At 45.8% G+C, this 19147-nt stretch overlaps 1 protein-coding gene across 1 annotated transcript in view; it reads right to left on the bottom strand.

Annotated features, from left to right (window-relative positions):
• Positions 1-19147, bottom strand: part of LOC119398707 (fatty acid synthase-like) — a 116377-nt gene that overhangs the window by 5754 nt on the left and 91476 nt on the right. Inside the window, exons 21-23 of the mRNA XM_049417398.1 lie at positions 18499-18854; positions 9939-10292; positions 3120-3363 (exon numbers count right to left, since the gene is read on the bottom strand). Coding sequence (XP_049273355.1) covers positions 3120-3363; positions 9939-10292; positions 18499-18854 — 954 coding nt within the window. The remainder of the gene's footprint in view (positions 1-3119; positions 3364-9938; positions 10293-18498; positions 18855-19147) is intronic.

Here is a 19147-nt window from a genome sequence, read left to right as displayed (position 1 = left end):
CTACTTGAGTAATTCGCGTAATGTAAATACAACGGTCGATAGCTATCGGAAAGCCTTTGAAGCATGAAGGCGTGTCTTGGGCTTAGCTATAGCTCCGTAGTATTATTTAGGCGGTGGCAAAAATTGTCTCTAGAATGAAAAAGAAAACAATGGATGTGTGTATCAGTTCCCTCTCTTAAAAAAGCATCACCCCGATCGAAAAAAATAACTATCTTCTGTTACATTCTCGCGAACACGAAGACGCTCACATCTGCGTTTGTAACCGAGAAAATGAATGGACTGGCTGCCGGAATTAGTTATAACACGAAGAAGAATATTTGGGGAGGGGCGAAACATGTAGGGAAGGGTGTTTCCGCTCCATTAACGTGCAACCTGCGGAGAGGCGTTGCATGCAGTGTGTGCCGGTGTTTCCCACAGCAAAATCGCTGCTAATGGGCAATGAGAGACAGAAGAAAGATTAGACACGGAGACCCGCAGTACGCTTTTAGTTAAAGTGTACGCGGCGAATCTTTATTGTTCAACTAAGCATAAGAGTAATCTCTAACCGGCACTACAATGCAGGTCAAGATAGAGTGCCTATATATACGCCGTGGCCGGTGAACAGTTGTGGATCGCGAGCAGCCAGTTGTTTTCTCAATCAAGAAACTCGTTAGCAGACGCTGCCTGCGTCAGCGTTGTCTGGCGCAGGCGAGGACGAGTTCTAGTTCCTTGCGGGCTGGTAGTTCCGCGTTCATCGCAGAAAGAGCGTTTCCATAGTCAACGCGCGCCGTTCGCTTTCTTTTGCCACACGGTGAGCGCTGAGGCGTTGCCGCCCTCTGTTACACTCAAGCAAATGAACCGTCCCGACAGCAGACGACGATGCACGCCGACACGCCGAGACCCTAAGGTGCTTCGCCCCTAAAGACAAATATGCGAAAGGAAAAAGTGCTTGTTTTGAAGAGCAAAACAACGCAGTTCAGGATTAAAGCCAGAAATTAAAGAACGCGCGCAGAATACTTTAGGGCTCACGAAGGGGACAAGTCAAAATCATGAAACGCTGCTGTGATTGCGCAATGCCTTCGGGTACTACCTCATAGACGAGTGCGCCACAACGTGGGGTCGTCGTGTCAGGCCAGACTTATCGTCATTTTTGTTACTGAAGCTACTTCGGCGTATCGGTGTCGTGATTACAAATATGGCAGAAAAATTGCGGACTCAATATGGGCCTGAGAAGCTGGAGCATTGAATCGTTTTGCGGCCACGTGATGGCGAGGGCATAAACTGTATGGTAATACAAGTAGAAGCTCTCTGAATAACGTTACGGTGCCATCACTCTTCACAGCTGGTGTCACTGGCTTCGTTTGCGTGTCCAGGCAACATCACATATTGACGTTAACCAGTCCGCCAAAGCGATATAAAATGCGGGTTCGGTTGAGGTTCAGCGTAAACGCACTTCTTTTTGCCCCTGTTCTGTTCCGCTTCACAGAAATCAAATTTATAACGCTTCGAGAACCAGCTCGGCACAGCAAACTGCGACAGGCTGTACACAGCTGTTCACATTGATCTGATAAGCTGAAACACTCCAGAAGTGCCCGAACTCATAAGGTTGCCAGCACATATATTACGTAAATTTTATTTTAATTTCCTTCTCATTACATGCAGTCTAGTTCGACAAAGAAACCCTTTACATAGTTTAGATGTACACTGCATCGGTCATGGCGGGATTATATATGGTGCACAATTACTGTCTCAACTGTCAACGCGTTGCTGTCGGCGTGACGTCGCCTGCGTGGCAGGGCAATCAGGCTTGTCGTTCTGTACTCAAGAGCACAATGTGAAAGGGTCAGAGTTGGCAGTAAGAACGCGCGATATTCATAAGCTGAAAGTGATCACAAAGGGAACAAAGCTAGCACACACGCATTGATACAGATCAGGCGGTCTCAAACCCACCACAGCTAGCGGGCCGCACTGTCAAAATTTAATCTCTCGATGGGCACCGGATGGTGAAGAAGCTGGGAGCGTGGGTGGAGGAGGGGGAGGGGGTGGGGAGTTTGAACAAAATGTCAGCTAACACACCCGTTTGAAAGAAGGCCATTTACATATCTCACCTATGGGTCATTTATGAAGCCGATTCTGGATGCCGATTCTAGAATATAGATTTTTTGTTTCACGGTTATGCTTTAACACATGGTGGCCGGATGAGATTCCTTACGAAAAAATGCTTGAAAACAGTCATGTCTTTGTAGGTCAAAAATAAACAAAATATTGGAAGAAGACAGTCATGTCCGGGCAGGGGCGGGCCACGTGCAGCTTGCGGGCTTCGTGTTCAAGAGCCCGTATATAGACTAACGATGAGGGTAAAAGAAAGCCTTGAATTATTAAGAAGGCTTAAATATTATAATATGACGTGAATCCAAACTGAACAGCAATGCTTAAGAATACGTTCACAAGTGGCTGAATGGGAAGAACATAAACAAGATGACACGGGTATGACCCGACCACAGCAGCGAGACCATAGAAGTTAGAGTGGACGGCACAATTTTCCCGATGAACGCTGGTGTGCCTTATTGAAGCGGACGCAATTGCTGGACAGGCTTTTCCGGTGATGCATACGTGACGACTTCATCCAAGCCGGTCAAGCTCGGCAGCTGACCCTAGGACGCGGGTTCAATCCCCGCCTCAGTGGTTCAATTTCAATGGAGGCGAAATTTTAGGTGCTGGTGCACTCAAATTTCGGCGCATATTCAAGTATGCCAGGTGGCCGAGATGTTCGGAGCTTTCCACGACGGCGCGCTTGAAAATTATTTTGTGGTATTGGGATAAAGAACCTCGGCAAATATCATATTTACTTGCCCGATATAATAATTGCTGTGCTCTGGGAAACGTTACAGAAAATATCAACTTTTCTCCTTCAATAATCTCCTTAAGTAAATGAAATCAGCGACAACATTCAGAATCTTTCAATATATAAATGCTCATCTGGCGCGCACCGATAATTTTGTAACAATTCGAAGCCGGCCGGTAAAAAAAGCTTTCATGACAAGACAAACATTTTAACGAGCGTGAGGATGATGTATATTAAAATTTGGCTGCGCCATACGAGGCACATGACAGCTGTGGATGAAACAACGCTAACTTACCGGGCAGTCCGTCCTCGACCCGACGCTCGCAGATGCGCTCCATGGCAGAGTTGGCGAAAGCGTAGTTTGTCTGACCGGCGTTTCCCCAGCTCGAAGCGAGAGAAGAGAAGACGACAAAGTGGTCCAAGCAGGGGCATCTTTCTCGGGATATGTCGTCCAGGAGTTGTGTGACGAGAACTTTAGGCTTGCACACCTCTTTGAACGTCTCCGCCGACTGGTTCTCGATAATGGCATCGTGAAGCACCTACGCATATCACGTTTAGACTAAAGTGGTTCACCAAGGACGACGACAAGTGAACCAGCGCGTGCTCTGTAACTCTACTCAGCCGTGCTAGATTCTTAATAAGCGCATCACACCGCTCCTGTGAGAATTTCTACGTTTCTCTTGTAGAGCCAAATATATGCTAAGGCGAAAAACCGCATATTTTAGGAGAAAAAAGTAAAAAAAAAACAAGAAAGCGCCCTACGGCGCTGGGTGTGACCCAGGCCGGTTTCATCACATACGATGTATACCAGGCGAGTTATTGGCAATGTTTGTTTTAGGGGCGAAGCTCCTTAAGGCGGCACCCGTTCGTCCCTCGTAGTAGTGCGTAACCAGTCGTAACGCTAGTACCAGATCTTGACCTCCAAGGTGGTGCCGGTGGGAGATTCTTCCTGCGCGTTGTTGAACAATAACAAATTCGCAGCGTGCGCGTTAACTAAAAGCCGAATTCTTCTGTCTCTCATTCCCCATTAGCAGCCATTGGCATGCTCAAGTAGGAAACGTTAGTAGAAGTAGAAGTATAAGTGTTAGCTAAAAGCCGACTTCTTCTGTGTCTCATTCCCATTAGCAGCCATTGTTTACCTCCAAGGTAGTGCCGGGTGAGATTTCTCCTGTGCGTGATTAAACAATAAAAATTTTGTTCAAAACGCCGTTGATTGATGAAATAAAACAACGAAAGACGCCAGATGTCTTCTAAAAGCAAAACGAAAGAACACCAGATATTTCTAAAGCAAAACGAAAAGATGCCAGCTGCTTAACGAAAGACGCCAGATGTTTTCTGAAGCAATGTTTTTCTAAACAATGAATATTCACAGCGTACATGTAAAATTAAATTGAGTTGCAAGTCGTCATAACTCATCGAACCTTTAGTATAAACGCGCCCGATCTCACGTCGGTGATGATGTACTGGGCAGAATTCATGGAAGATTCACGGTTTACTGATGAACCTCCGCAGCTTCGCCCACTCATCATCATTCACTCCGTGGATATGCTGTTTACGTCTGATATCTCTTTTCCAGTCTTTTAATTGTGAAGAATTGCTGGGCAAGTCAAAGAAACTTTCACCGTATCTATCTATCTATCTATCTATCTATCTATCTATCTATCTATCTATCTATCTATCTATCTATCTATCTATCTATCTATCTATCTATCTATCTATCTATCTATCTATCTATCTATCTATCTATCTATCTATCTATCTATCTATCTATCTATCTATCTATCTATCTATCTATCTATCTATCTATCTATCTATCTATCTATCTATCTATCTATTTCCATCTTTGTGCTCTCGTGGATTAATTGCCTTAGTATATATACAATATTTTTATGGGCAACACATGCGCACACGGCAAATCGGAAATAAAGGTCACGAAATGCATAGCACGACGTCTATGTAACGTCCACCATTACTAAAATACCAAGGTTATGTCGCGATGCAATCGTGGATGTTTCATTACTTTGCTATTACCGGCATGCGTGCTATATTGCTTGCTTATATGACAACATGAAGGGCAGGTCACGGCATGAGTAGCACAAATGACAGTATGTGGCCATCGTTGTCGCTTCACTAATATGCAGTTCACGATAACAGTGGGAGTTTGTCCGAGCTGAAGCTACACTTAGTTTAGGACAATTGCAGTCCGGAATTTTTCTGCCTGCCGTGTTGATCCAATGGAAGCTCGCTAGTTCATCACCCAGCGATAAAGCTTGTCCTATGAAGATTAGCACAAAAATTGACAGTCTTTTTAGCTCCATGTTCAATGATTCTCTGCCTGGCCACTTATTGCGTGTGGTTTGGCATGTAAAACGTTTTCTTCAAATAAAGCACGAACAATGTGAATACCGCAAGTATTGTGGTAGTTTGGCAAACTGCAGCTCTGACAGCGAAGTTGGTTATTGCCGCCGATGTGATGGCGATCCGATCGCTCTCAATATAATCTAGTCTGCTGAAAAAGATTGCTGATCCCTCTGTCATAGGAATTGGTGTAATACAAAAGTCAAAGGTGTCACACAAGTAGTTGATAGTTTATAGTGCATTGGCATATCGGAGCTTGTACAATGTCTACTGTTATTTGGGCAGATATAGCACCGCTTGATGTGCGCGCACTCACGTTGGCACCTAGTGGCACGTCTCCGTACTGACGAGTAACGCCCATGATCATGACTAAACACTTGGGGTATCTAAATTTCGTAACATAAGTGTGGACACCGAATATGGTGAATCCCGTGCAAATATGGCGTCAAGAAGCCCATAATAAACAATAATACACGATATGCACTCCTTCAAAGCGTCGTGAAACACACAGAGCAACGCTACGCACGTCGTGTCTTCCCTCCAGCCTCACCGTTAATTCTCACAGGACGGGCGAGGAACGGGGTGCGACAGCCAGGTGAGCGTCGGAGAGCTATTGCCTGATATGGATGGATGCTATGAGTAAGGCTTGGGCTAAAGCCAGCACTTCGCGGTGTGTTAAAGCGTCGACGAAATTACACTTCTCCTATTGGAAACGCGCCAATTAGGACGGTCGTAGCAACGCCGTGCATTTTTTTTAGAGCTTGTTGGCACACATCTCACCGCTCCGTTATAAAGGGGACGCTCGTAGCATCCATCTATCCACCCATATTTTTCGAAAATAAATTTAGTTGTGAGTTGACCGCTGTGTCCGTTTCCTCTTTCTGTCCGTGTTTAACCCGTTGCGCTGTCAATTATATTACGATGACCACCCAAGAGCACTGTGAGAAGAAAGTGTGGAAAAGAAAAGGCGCGTTTGTGTACCCTCCGTTATCTTTTTGGCGGTGGCTCAGTGGGCTAATCGCCCGCCAGCTATTGGCGCGGACCGAGAGGTCATGGGCTCGACTCCTTGCAACAAAACTTTTAAGTGCGAATGCACTTTATAAGCGACCCTGTGTCCGCCGTCCCATAGCAACGGCGCGAGCAGAGGAGAGGAGCGTCTGTAGCAACGGCGCAGCGACGTCACGCCCCACGTGACTGCGCGCGCTCCGCCCTCCGCTCCGTGGCTGCGCGCGCCCCGCGCATTGCCTGTGGTGATGCAGGCCGGCGGCGAGACGCCGAACGAAAGCGTGCGAAGCGAGCCGAGCACCCCGAAGCCGATCTGGCGCGGGGACGCGCGATGCGCGAGCGAGCGCGGGCCCTCGAATTCGATTGGCCGGACGCGCGCTTCAAGCGAGACTTCCTGGACCGCAGCTTCGGATATAGCTGCGCGGTGTGCGATCGACTGTGGTTCGACAACAACCTGAGCCCCATCTCGGGCGTGCGCAACGCCGCCAACAAGTTGAACGCGTTGCGGGTTCTTTGGAACGAGTTCGGAAGACAGATCATCATCATCAGTGAAAGTGCTTTGCACTTAAAAACGGCCAGACCTCCGTGGGTCGGCTGGCGCGTGCTCTCTCGCTGCCGTCTCCTTCGCTCGGCTCTGCAGTTTAGTCGTGCGCGCCGCCTCATAGCATCAGCCCGTGCTTCGCACTTCCTCATACTCCCCTTCGGGGAAATGCGGGTTTTTTTCTTATAGTTTTTCTCTTTGCCATTTGATGGAGTTCATTCTGTGACGTATTTCAGTGACGGAAATACGTCATGAAAGTCTTGGTGGACCCCGGCATAAAACACTTTCGTGTTAAAGAAGCAAGTTCTCGCCTGTGAAATCTTAAGAAACAGTGGAGCTTGGTCGCCTGCGCTCGCTTTGAGCCTGCGACTGATTGTTCTGCACTCGCGGGTTTGCTGATCTTCGCTGGCGTACCCATTGTGCTTTCACCGCGCGCAACGAAGGATTGCAAGCTTGTGAACGTCGAACCCTCTTCCCTGCTCTTCTACCACCTGGCACGCACTCATTGGTCTGCTCAGCTCAGCGCGCAGCCTACCGAGCGCTTTCTCTTGTGATGTGGTGGCACCATCTGTCGGCCCAGCGAGAAACCTTCGGCAGTACCAGCTGTGTGCTCTCCGTGACAATGAACACCACTCATCAATGGACATAGCTAGCTCCTAAATATCTCCTCTGTGATAACGATGTCAACTACAGTATGCAGGTTTGAAGGGACCTTGTGAAAGTGCAGTAAGTCGTCAAGCATAGCGTGTCAACTCCCGTATATATAAAACTCTTGTTCGTTCAAAGCTCCAGTACGCCAGTCAGGTCTTTCTGCGATGCCAGCACTGACATTTTCGCGCTTACCATGGAATCTCTAAGAAATCGCGACTCTCGCTTCATTCTTTCACAATGTGTACCGACATCTAAGGTATCACAAATTAGAACAGATTTAGGCCTTCCACCTCTCTGCTTACGTCGGAAGGTGTCTTGCACATAATTTATCTCTATCCACAATTTAAAAGTTGTGGGAATCTCGCCCATCGCGAGGCTGGCTTGACACGTCCTGCGCCCCAGTGATGCGCGTGGCCCACTCACGGGCTTCAAAAGCGGCAGCCGTGGCGCGGCCCGGACTGTCGGCGACGGAAAGCTGTGTGCGCGGGAGGGGTGCGCCCCGCCGGGGCGAAGGTTAGGGGCGAGTGCGTGTACCCGCGTTAGTGTACCGTGTAGATTTCGCGTAGTTTTATTAGTGGTTTAAAAGTGTATTTTTAAGTTCGACCTGCCAGCATCACTTCCTTGGCAGCACGACGGCGCGAACCCTTCAACATGATATTCTCTTGAAGCCATTATACGTATGATCATGAACACCAACTACGCGTTCCTTTTTCAAATACAGAATGCTTTTACGATTTCTTTATTTCCAGTACCACGAGTGATGGAGCCGGTAGCCCACTTGTGTTCCCCAAGCGGCCGATCTCATTCCACTTAAAGCTGGAATCAAATGTAACGGTTACTTTTAGTTACCACACCAGCTTCATTTCTTACGTGTTTGTGCATACTGGTAACCACTCCCTTCTGTCGCGCCTTGGAGCTTTGAATGTGCTGAAGTAAATAAATAAATAAATAAATAAATAAATAGTCATTGTTTCGTCCTAAGGAAGAAGCCATAGTGCGAAACCAAGAAATCGCTATGTTATACAAAGTTAGGCTAGTAGCTCATTTTTATAAGAAACGCGGCCGCTGCGGCGAGCGGGTAACAGCACTACACGTATATAGTTATGAGCCATCTGCTGATCTCCTCTAAAGATACAGGATAAGAAGATCGCAACCACTGCCGACCACGACCTTTGGGTCATAGCACAGATTTCCTGCCGAATGCACGCAATCTCCGCCTTCAGGTCAAACTTTATGCGTGACGTTGACAGCCGGCTTGTTTCAATTCTGCTTGCGCGGCCTGCGTTGACAGTGCTCGCGCGCTTTCACTCGCACATAAAAATACGATATCTGGCACGATGTTATGTATTTGGACTATATACGTGACATGACGGCTTCGGCGCCGGCAAAAATGCGCCTGTGTCTACATTATTGCTACAGTACTAGATACAGTAAATAGATACAGTGCGGACAGTTTCAGGGGACTATGCGAATCTGTAGCAGGTCGTCAGGACCAGCTCTTTGCGTAAGGTTGAAGTCTTGGAAGTTGGTACATAACGCTCAAAGAATGAACCAGTCAAAAGGACGAAGGCCAAAAGGGGGATATTAACATGCACGGTGAAAAGGTGTTAACACTCCATCTATTTCGTTGATGCAGGAGGGACTTCGCTTCCTGTGAGTTTGACGTTCGCTTCTCGGTTTTCAAGTAGCCCTTGGTCATTTCGTTTTTGTTTGAACAGCGCATGCGCACTTGCTTTTCCTGGAAGATGGTGCTTGCTAATAAAGCACAGTTGATGGTCCAGCCGTTGTGTGTGGCACTTCTGCCTTTGGTCCTTCCTCCTTTTGACTGGTTCATTCGTTCAACATTGTGAGGTAAATAGTTGTGTTTTGTGAAATTGCCGAAGCTCTGTATATTCAGTTCTAGCTCGTTATGATGTGCTCAAAAATGCTCAACATCACAGCTATGGGAAGAATCTCAGTAAATAAGGGCAAAAAGAGTATTTTGCAGGTACATCATATGGCTCGCGAATAGTAGAGACCAGGTTTCTAATTTCGTTCTTTTTTTGGTGCTTGCCAAGGTAGTCAGCATTTCTGTTCACGTAGTATCCAAATCAATTGTTTTCTGCATAATTAGCAGGTGACACAAACTATACTGCAAAAAGACCGATCCATTTGGTATACCACCCAATGCCCGAATTTTGCGTGATCTCTTGCCTCGAGGTGCTATATTAAGACAGGAATTATTTCATGAAGCCTCCATCGAGCAAAGACTTGTCTGTGTAAGTTGCAAAAAGTGCGAAGTATAAAAATAATTCAACCGTGGTATGTCCGACTACGAAATTGATTTGAAAAATGAAGAAATTCCAGCCTGTGCCTAAGTGGGTAAGCTGCGGTGATAAAATTGACAATTACGCACGCATGGCATGGAACCACGTTATCGGCGCGCAGGCACCATCGAGTACAGCATAAAGTTACTTCCGTGCACAACAATTGCCAAGAATCAGTTAATGGTAAGGATGGCCTCGGGAATACGCCTCACCAAAGCTAAATGTGTAGCTATTCCTTCCGTAGTTTACGTACCATGGCTAAGTTGAAAATACCGCCCACAGGTCCCATGGTCAGGGCGTTGTCGATAACTTCTCGGGCACCTACATTCGTCGCGACGTCCTTTTTGCTTACGAGCACTGCCGCACCGAGACTGGTCCACCGGTGAAGACAAAGCCGTTGATAACCGGTCCGGACCCCTGTCCTTGATATGAGAAGGAGCTTGCGGCAACCACGGGAGATCATCCACTCGGCGAGCTCAAGACCAAAGCCTCCCAGGCCACCAACAATGATGTACGACTTGTGCTCGTAGAAACAAGGACGTGCAACGGCCTCCAATGTCACAGTTGGTGTCTTAGTCGGCCTCAGCTGGCTCTCTTCCTGCCGCATCTGCACACATAAGCATAAGGAAGATCTGTAGAAACTGTAGTTCGCTTTCTGTCATCACCTGCGTTTTCGTAATACCCTGCAACTTTAATGAAAATCCCGTTCTCACACAACAATGTTGAAGTGTTACGCTAGTTTCTTTTTGAAGATTCCTCAATGCTTCTTTGTCCAGAGCGCACTATAAAGCTCTTTCTGGCGTGCCGTTGCTTACTCAAATGTACTGGACATGCAGCTTGAAACAAAAATAATTGGAATTATTTTGTAAAACAGCGAAGCTGTTTAGCAAATCGTTCCTTTTCCGGCGAACCAAAAAACTATCATCATAAACGGGTATGTGCCACAGAAATTGGTTAAATCCCTCTACTCACCACTGGCACACAAAAAATCAAGAAGGCAACAGTTAGCCCAACAAATGGCTGCGAAGCGGCGGCGGTGAGCCGCAGATCCGGAGTACGTACAGCGAGAGAATACTAGGGAGCAGGAAAGGCAACGGCGGCTGCGAGAAGAACCCGAGGCGGTGGAACACCTACGCCAACGACGACGTGCCCACAGAACAATAAGAGGTGCGAACGCTTGGTTTCAGCGCGAAGTTCTGGCTCTGCAGTTCAGACATCCCGGTCGGCTATGTGACTGTCTGCAGTTTAACCGGAACCTCTCTACGCTGATAATCAACGTAGAAAAAACTTAGCAACCCCGAGCTATGCCCTAGAAACAACCTAGAAGCAACCAGATTAGTCTTCAGAATCGGATAGTTTCGCTGTTTCGCGCCCTGCGCGGCTTAGTGCGAGCTTCGCCAATATTTTTTTTCTTTCAGGGCGAGATAAGCCACAGTGTGTGAAAACATTTGCGGTATGGAAAAGATACGAGGTTCGGGGTAACATTTCGGCTTTTAAATGGTATCGTTATAAAACACCACCTATCTTAAGCAAATTACAACCGTGTGTTTTATTGAGAGTGGTGTTTCATTGCGCAAGGGTCAGTTATGATCAATATCCGCGAAGCAGTGGTGGTGTAATGAGGAAGAAATTGTGTTATAAAAAAGCTAGCGCAGCGTGTACTAAGTCGCGCAAGGCTGCGTCACAGCTGGGTCGTGTCTTGGCTAGGATTTTACCCTCTCACCTCTCTCTTCCCACCCCTTGCTATACTATACTATACATAACCGTGCTTGCTTTCTTATTTTCGTGTCTTTCTATCTCTTTCGCTCTATTTCTATTGCTTTGTCTATATTTATGTCTTTTTCTCTATTTCGTCTTTCTCGCCTTCTCTCGCCTCCTATCTTTTAGTTTTTTTTCTTCCCTTTCTTTCTATCTATTTGTCTCGTTCTTTTATCTTTTATTTTCTATCTCTCCTCTCTGTACTCGGTCCCCCCCCTTTCCCTCCTCCCTATCCTCACAGCTGGCCTCTTCTGCCTCACTTGCCTTTCGCACCGGCTTGCTATATTTTATTATACAATGTTATGCTAGGATCTGCTCACGCGCCTGGATAGCCGAGTGATTATGACGCGAGACTTCGGAACGTGGGGCCAATGGTACGAATCTTGCCTCGCGAAGATGTTCTTTCACAAAAATTTCTAATTTTTTTATTGTTTTTTGCCTTTCTTTTTCTATCTATCTATCTATCTATCTATCTATCTATCTATCTATCTATCTATCTATCTATCTATCTATCTATCTATCTATCTATCTATCTATCTATCTATCTATCTATCTATCTATCTATCTATCTATCTATCTTTTTTTTCTCTGTCTCTCTGTACTCGTTCTCCCACCCACCAGAGTTACTGTATCTCACGCTGTACAAATCGATGCACGTGTTCTGGGAGCGAAGCAAGGGCGAAAAATAGGAAGGCGATGAAGAAGAGGACGAAGAGAGCGCGTGCCGGTTCATGATGATAATTTTTAATCTACGACACCATAACCTCGACCATAACAGCTTTGCTGTAAAGATGGGCAGTTTAAGATGACTTTATAGGGGCCTGAAGCCATGGACTTTCAATGTGTGACAAATCAAGGAGGCTGTTCTGTAAGCGTCTTGCAACAGAACGGAACGATAGATCATCAAGAGGAGGAGAGGGAGCCGCACAGGATTGCTTCAGGCTCGTCTAACGGTGAGACGTGAGAATAGCGACCAGAAACGGCAGTGCTGTCAATAATTTTGGTGCAGAACGGGCACAGAACGGGTGGAGGCGGCGTTGCGTCCAGTAGAACGGATACGAATTCATCTCCGGATGACTTGGATTGGGGCCGAAGAATCATATTAGCCTGCTTTTTGTGTGACTTCCTCCAATCTCAAGCCGATAGTTTGTGAAAATAGCAACCAGCCTCCCACCACCAAAGGACTCGTCAAGTAGTGACGCCACATAGCGTCCTCTCAGGATATTAGCACAAACAGATTGTTGAAGTAATCGCGCTCTTAAATTTTAATTCATTGTATTCATTTTTTGAAAAACAGTGAATCCCAATATTGATGATGAGCTGTAATAATTCTATTCTTCACGCGTTGAAAACATTTCTCAATTCCTTCAGCCCGCCTACTGGCTGTTTGCTCCGTCTCGTCCTCTCTAGACGCTTCGCTCCGTTCTGTCACAGAACACCTAAAAATAGCCCCCAGTGTATGCCTGCTATATTACTGCTACACGCATAATATATCTCGTGGCTGGGGAGATGCGCGCGGCCACCAGTCGAAGACGACGAAGGTCTGGTTATGTCACCGATGCAAGCGCTTCTGTAAATATATCTTGTAAATAGTGGACGGTACAACTGCTTCGTCATTCGCGTAACAATTATCACGACGATAGAAAAAATGCGGCTAATGTAAAAATATGTTATAAAAGAATTACTAATGGATACCAGTGATACTGCGCACTATACTGCATTAAGATGATCGTAACATGGAAGAAACTGGGGCTGTGGCTTGCATTAAGATACGCTACTCTCACAGGAGCAGACTCTAGTGAAAAAAGTCGCCACAAATCTCTTCTGTGAATGATATCTAACATCCTATGATCTTCTAAAAACAATAAACATTTCATGAACGCTTTATTTCGTATGTTGTAGAAAGCAAGTGCATGTTGATTACTGCAGGTGAATATAATATTGATATTGGAGTGAATACTCACGATATTACAAATTTATGAAATATTCTACTGTCATATGGGTGTGAAAACGTTATCAATGACCCGACAAGAATAACAACTGAATGTCAGTCAGTGTTAGATATGTTCATAACAAATTTTTCAATATCACAGATACAAGCCGGTGCATTTTCAAGTTACATTAGTGAGCACCTTCCTGTGTTTTCCTGTCTAAATAATGCCAGTGTACCCAGAAAAAGCCCGGCTGTGGAAAGCTTCTGCAAGCCAATAACTGATGCGGCTCTTAACGCATTAAGAAAGGAGCTGGACCAGGCTGACTGGTCCGGGATCCTCAACTTAGATGATGCTGACCATGTATACAATGCATTTTTAGATATATTTAAAACTTTTTAACAAGTTTACTTCCCTGTTAAAATACGCAAAAGAAATAGGAAAGTTGGGAAACCATAGATGACGCACGAGCTCTAAAAAAATGAAAACATAGGGCAGGCGCTAGAGACAATCCCTTAAACTCGCAATTTTGATGACCTAACCAATTTAAAAAAAAATCGCAAAAACTTACGAAGAACCTGCGCATCGCCCGAAAATTGTACTTCTCGTCTTTCGTGCATGTGCAAAAATGATCCGAGCGAGCTGGTTTGGGACAAATTAAACGTGCATCGTGGTAATAATCGTAACCGCATAAATACGCTTACAATCGAAGGAAGATATTTACGTGGGGTGGAACTGGCTGATGCTTTAAATACTTTTTTACAAATATGAGTACTTTATGCAGTCCAGCAGATGCATGTGAATATATGAACATGAGGACTAATAAAACTTTATGTCTGCAGCAAGTCACAGTGAAGGAAGTGATATCGACAACTACAAAGTCGAAAAACAGCGGCAGTAGAGATATCGACGAAATTCAAGTAAAACCAGTGGAATTTGTAGCAGACATCATCGCACCACTTCTTGCAAACATATTTAATACGTGTTTAACTACATCAACGTTTCCAATAAAGATGCAAATAGCCAATGTAGCAGTGCTCATTTAAAAAAAGGGAATCGAAATGACTCAAGCAATTACCGCCCTGTATAAATATTACTCATTTTTTCAAAACGTCTTCAAAAAATAATTCATTGTAGGATCTCGAATTTTGTCGAGAACTCCAATATATTAACACCACATCAATTTGGGTTCCGGAAGAACAAATCAACAGAATTAGCGTTGCTTCATCAGGACGGGCATAATTCAACGGAATTTGAAAGCAAGGAAATAGTAATTGGTTTATTTGTCGATTTTTCCGAGGCTTTTGACTCAGTAAATCATGAAGTCATGTTAGGTAACTTAGATATTTATGGTATACGTGGTTGTGGGTTAAATTTACTGCGGTCATACTTGTCCCACCGGCGAGAAGTTGTTCAAATAGATAACTCGCGATCACAAGTTTTGCCACTGCATTGCGGTGTCGCACAGGGCAGCATTTTGGCGCCTTTGCTGTTTAACATTTACATAAATGACTTCGTTAACATTAATACTAATGCCATGTTTATCATATATGCCAAAGACACAACCATATTCTTCTCTGGCAATAACTTTGACTACCTTATCTCTAATTGTAATAACGCATTAGTTCAACTGCAACAGCGTTCATCATTCAACTCCATGAATATTAAAGAAAATAAAACAAAGGCGGTTATATTTCGAGCCAAAAATAAGCCTTTGAAAAATAAGCCGATAGCACTTCAGCCTCATGGCACTGCGCAACACGCTGGGACACATGTTAGTATACATTCCCTTGCAACGAACACCGAGATCAAACCACACGAGAAATAATTGAAGCTTATATCAGAAAAAAGGGAAGAACAGTGCATTAGCGTGCCTTCTGTTGCCCTACATGATAGCGAGGTTAGGTTTTTAGATAGCACGGTATCTTAACTTTTCTGGTGTTGGAGAGCACACGTGGTCTGCGTAAGGCTCTTTATTGTTCAGGATGTCAGCTGACCTGCCGTTTCATCGGTTTTGTGTCACATGGGTGTGAGGGCTGAAGTGTCCTTTTTTCGTTCTTGTCTTCTAATAAATATTCAGTTGCGAGTCAGCGCTGTGGTTTGTCTCCTCTTCTCTTGTGTCCACGTCGTCGTTGCGCTAAGTTAAACATGTTCAAGTGTAGATAGACGCTACAATAACACAGAAGCTCTATGTCAGTATTCAACCGGGGTGTGACATTATTCCATTGCTCTCTGTGTCTTGTTTTATAGCAATGCTGATTTGTTTCCGAATGTGCTAGGGTATCTAATTATGTATATTATTTCGCATCTTTTGAAATTCCTCGAAGGGAAAACGTGGGGTAAATCTATGCATACTATGTTGCGATTATACCGCACTCTATTTCTCGGTACCTGCGGTACAGTCTACTGGTACTGAAGCACACCTGCAAAAGCAACATTCGTGCAACAGAAAATGCTCAGGGCCAGCCACGCAGAGTGTGCCTCGGACCGCCACGCTGCACGTCAACAGCGGAGACCATTGCCACTGGAAAGAATCATCCTGCCAGCATTCACATAACCTTGGAGGCGCTTAGAGCACACATCAGACACCTCACTGGCGCCTCTGTCCACCACCTAGCCTCGCTTCCAGATGACGGGCCTGGTGCCTCCTTTTGCAAACGATTCCGGCTTACCGAGAGTGCCTTCCAATAGACTACACACCGACTGAAAGAATACGAAGACCGCCTTGGTGTCTGGATCAGCCTAAAGTTCGTCTGACAGTGCCCGACATTCTAAAAATGCGGAGCTCTCGTCGCCATCTTTAAAGCAGCTGTCTTTGCTGATGCTGCACGACGAATACGAAGACGGTGTCAAACTTTAATCGGATAGATCTACAACTGTTGGGGATCTGCAGGAGCTCTTATCTTCCCAGCAAAAGGCAAAAGTTATCATTTGAGAACGTCTCATAGGACTACGTCGACTGCTCTGGAGGTTGCGGCACACCACAGTGCACTTCGAAGGGTTCAACTAGAGTCACCACTGGCGTGGGGCACATTTACAGACTCGAAGTGAGCCCTGCAGTGTCTGTTGTCAGCTTTACGTCGTGGAGCACAAGACCAGCTAGCATTGGATATGAGACAGACTTCTCAGCAATTAAAAGACGAATGGCATTACATAACTTTTCAGTGCCTTCCAGCCACTGTGGCATCGATGCCAACGAACATGCCAATATTTCTGCAAGGAACGCTCATTAAAGTGGCGTACAGGAAGCCGTTCACTATCAAAAACGGATGCACCGTCAAAGATTCCCTCGCTCGCGCGTGATGTAACACATTCACTGTGAAATATGATCAGTTTTATGCATGTTCCCCCCTTCACCGTCTGGACCCGTCACTTCAAGTTTCATCCGGACTACCCCGATTCGAAACAGTCCTCTCCCGCCTATGGCTTGGAATGTCATTCACGAACAGCTTTGCTTACCGAATCGGAATGGCAGACAGTGCTCCCTGTGATCACTGTAGCAGCGAAGAAACCATTGCACACGTACTTTGTCATTGTCCTCAATACAGCTCCCAGAGACAGCAGCTCTCATCTACGTAAGCATGCCTCGATGACCGGCCGCTTTCCGAGCAGTCCATTTTGGAGTGCTGGAACGTTCGAGCTTCCAACCAGAAAACGTCCAAGGCGCTGCTGAAATATCTGCGGTCAAATGGACTGGCTAAGCGACTTTGGCGCTTCTGTGCTTGAGTGTGTGTGCGTTTTTTCCTTCCTTACCTTTCTGTCCCCCTACCCCTTTACCAGCGCAGGGTAGCCAACAGGAAAATTATCTTCTGGTTAACCTCCCTGCTTTTTACTTAACTTTTCTCTCTCTCTATCGTTAAACATGGCCCAGAATTTGCGCAGTGTTTCAGGGCAGTGAACTCTGGGGTAGATAGTAGCAACCAGGAATGGGCTGTATAAAAAAGTGCGGCTCCTTTGATTGTAACTACGGGTTTTTGAGGCAGTCCGTATGTAACTGCATTTCAGTGAATGCTTTGCCACAACATGGACTTCGGCCTGCGCCTCATTATTCAAATAGCCGTAAGAGCCAGAAAAAAAGCTTTTTTTTTGCCCAGGAGTAGGCAAATAGTGTGAGTAATGAAACGAAATGCTTGCCCATGATTTTCTATATTATCAGCGGAGATGGTCAAGCGCAAAGTCTGGACGTTTGGAGTAGAATGACCCTAATCTGATAGCGACAATTAGCACAAACTTAACCATCTTATTACACCATTAACACGCATCAGTATTAAATTTACATTTGTTTTTAATCCTGACTTTCTCGCAGCATCTACACACACGTCTCTTACCTTCAGAACCATGCTCTGTTGATACGTCAGTTGCAGCGCTGTGGAAGCTATGCAAGAAGCTCGGCCAGCAAAATACAAGTCCGAGCGTCTCACGCGCTTGGATTTCATTGTAACGTGGCCTCCGCGATCGTTTCCGACTTCGCGCTGCCGGAACTGATTGCGGAGGCCGAAAAACGGAAACAGAAGGCTTCAGAACAACTGTTTGGAAACGGTATAAATAACGTTGTTTGTTTATTTCTAAGGCAGAAAGCACCTAGCCTCGCTTAATAATCAGCCTAAAAGAAGTCAGAAAAAGCGAACTACAGAATGTAAAATCAGTGAACTACTTCTGCGAACGCATTTGCTGCAAGCCTCGCTAGCTTTCATAGCGGTGCACCTAATGTATAAAACGGAGTATAGCCGAAAGCCACAGCACTTTACACAGCATAAAGTGTGACTACTCCTAGATTCAGGGGTGTAATCAAGATATGATGATAATATGCGTCCGTAAATACGCGAAATGGTGGCGCGGTTTCGAAAAATGCCTAATAAAATGCATGCGTATAACGTCAGAAACGTATTGTAAAATTGCGGGGCTGTAAAAAAAGAAACTTATCGGTCACATTACCTAGGCACTGCGTCGAAAATAGAAGAAATAATAATTATCAGTTCTCTTGCCTTCTTATTTGTTTTTGGCTGAGTCTGCGTATCGCTTGCGCGTGTTGAGTGATTTACTTACGTCGCACTGACGCGCGAATTGCACTGATATTCTTGCAAACACCGCAAGAAACCTATAAGTCAGCAAGTCACCACGCACCTGAATCACAGCCTTTGCTATTTCGTTTCCGGACGCAACGAAGCGGAAGGCCTCCTCAGTCTGATCTCGGGAAAACATGGTGAAATCCAGCGGATGCACCACACCAGATGCGATTCCGTTGCGGACGAGTTCTGCGACACGACGCTTGTGAACCCGCGTCACCAGGTCATCGCGCAGCAAGTGGTCCACCATGACTCCGCGGAAGCTGACGTTCTGTAAAAACGCGGACGTTCCCAGATCGCCGTCCTCGGACAGGTCGCCCTTGCCGGTCTCAAGGAAGCGGCCGTGCGGGGCCAAGCACCGCACGCTGGCCTGCAACTTGTCGCCGACCAAAGAGTTCAGCACCAAGTCCACACCTGAAACGAAGGTGAGAGGCAGAATTCTTACAGTTAGTGTTTTGTTCGTTTACATCATGACAATGCGGAGTAAATTATTTCAATGAAGCGCGACAGGACAAATGCAGAACACCCTGGCGGATGGATTTAGCGGGATACACCACGCATAACCAGGAAAGAGCAACGTATGAGCAGTTTACGAACAGTTTTAGCTAGGCGCCCGTGAATGTTTGCCGACGCTGGCAGCCATGAGATAGCAGCCATGAGATAGCTGGCAGCCATGAGTAAGCGTTTTCGAATGCTTCTGAGCACCA

This window comes from Rhipicephalus sanguineus, chromosome 7 (genome assembly GCF_013339695.2).
Source record: "Rhipicephalus sanguineus isolate Rsan-2018 chromosome 7, BIME_Rsan_1.4, whole genome shotgun sequence".
Classification (NCBI taxonomy): domain Eukaryota; kingdom Metazoa; phylum Arthropoda; class Arachnida; order Ixodida; family Ixodidae; genus Rhipicephalus; species Rhipicephalus sanguineus.
This window is presented reverse-complemented; position numbering and strand designations above follow the sequence as displayed.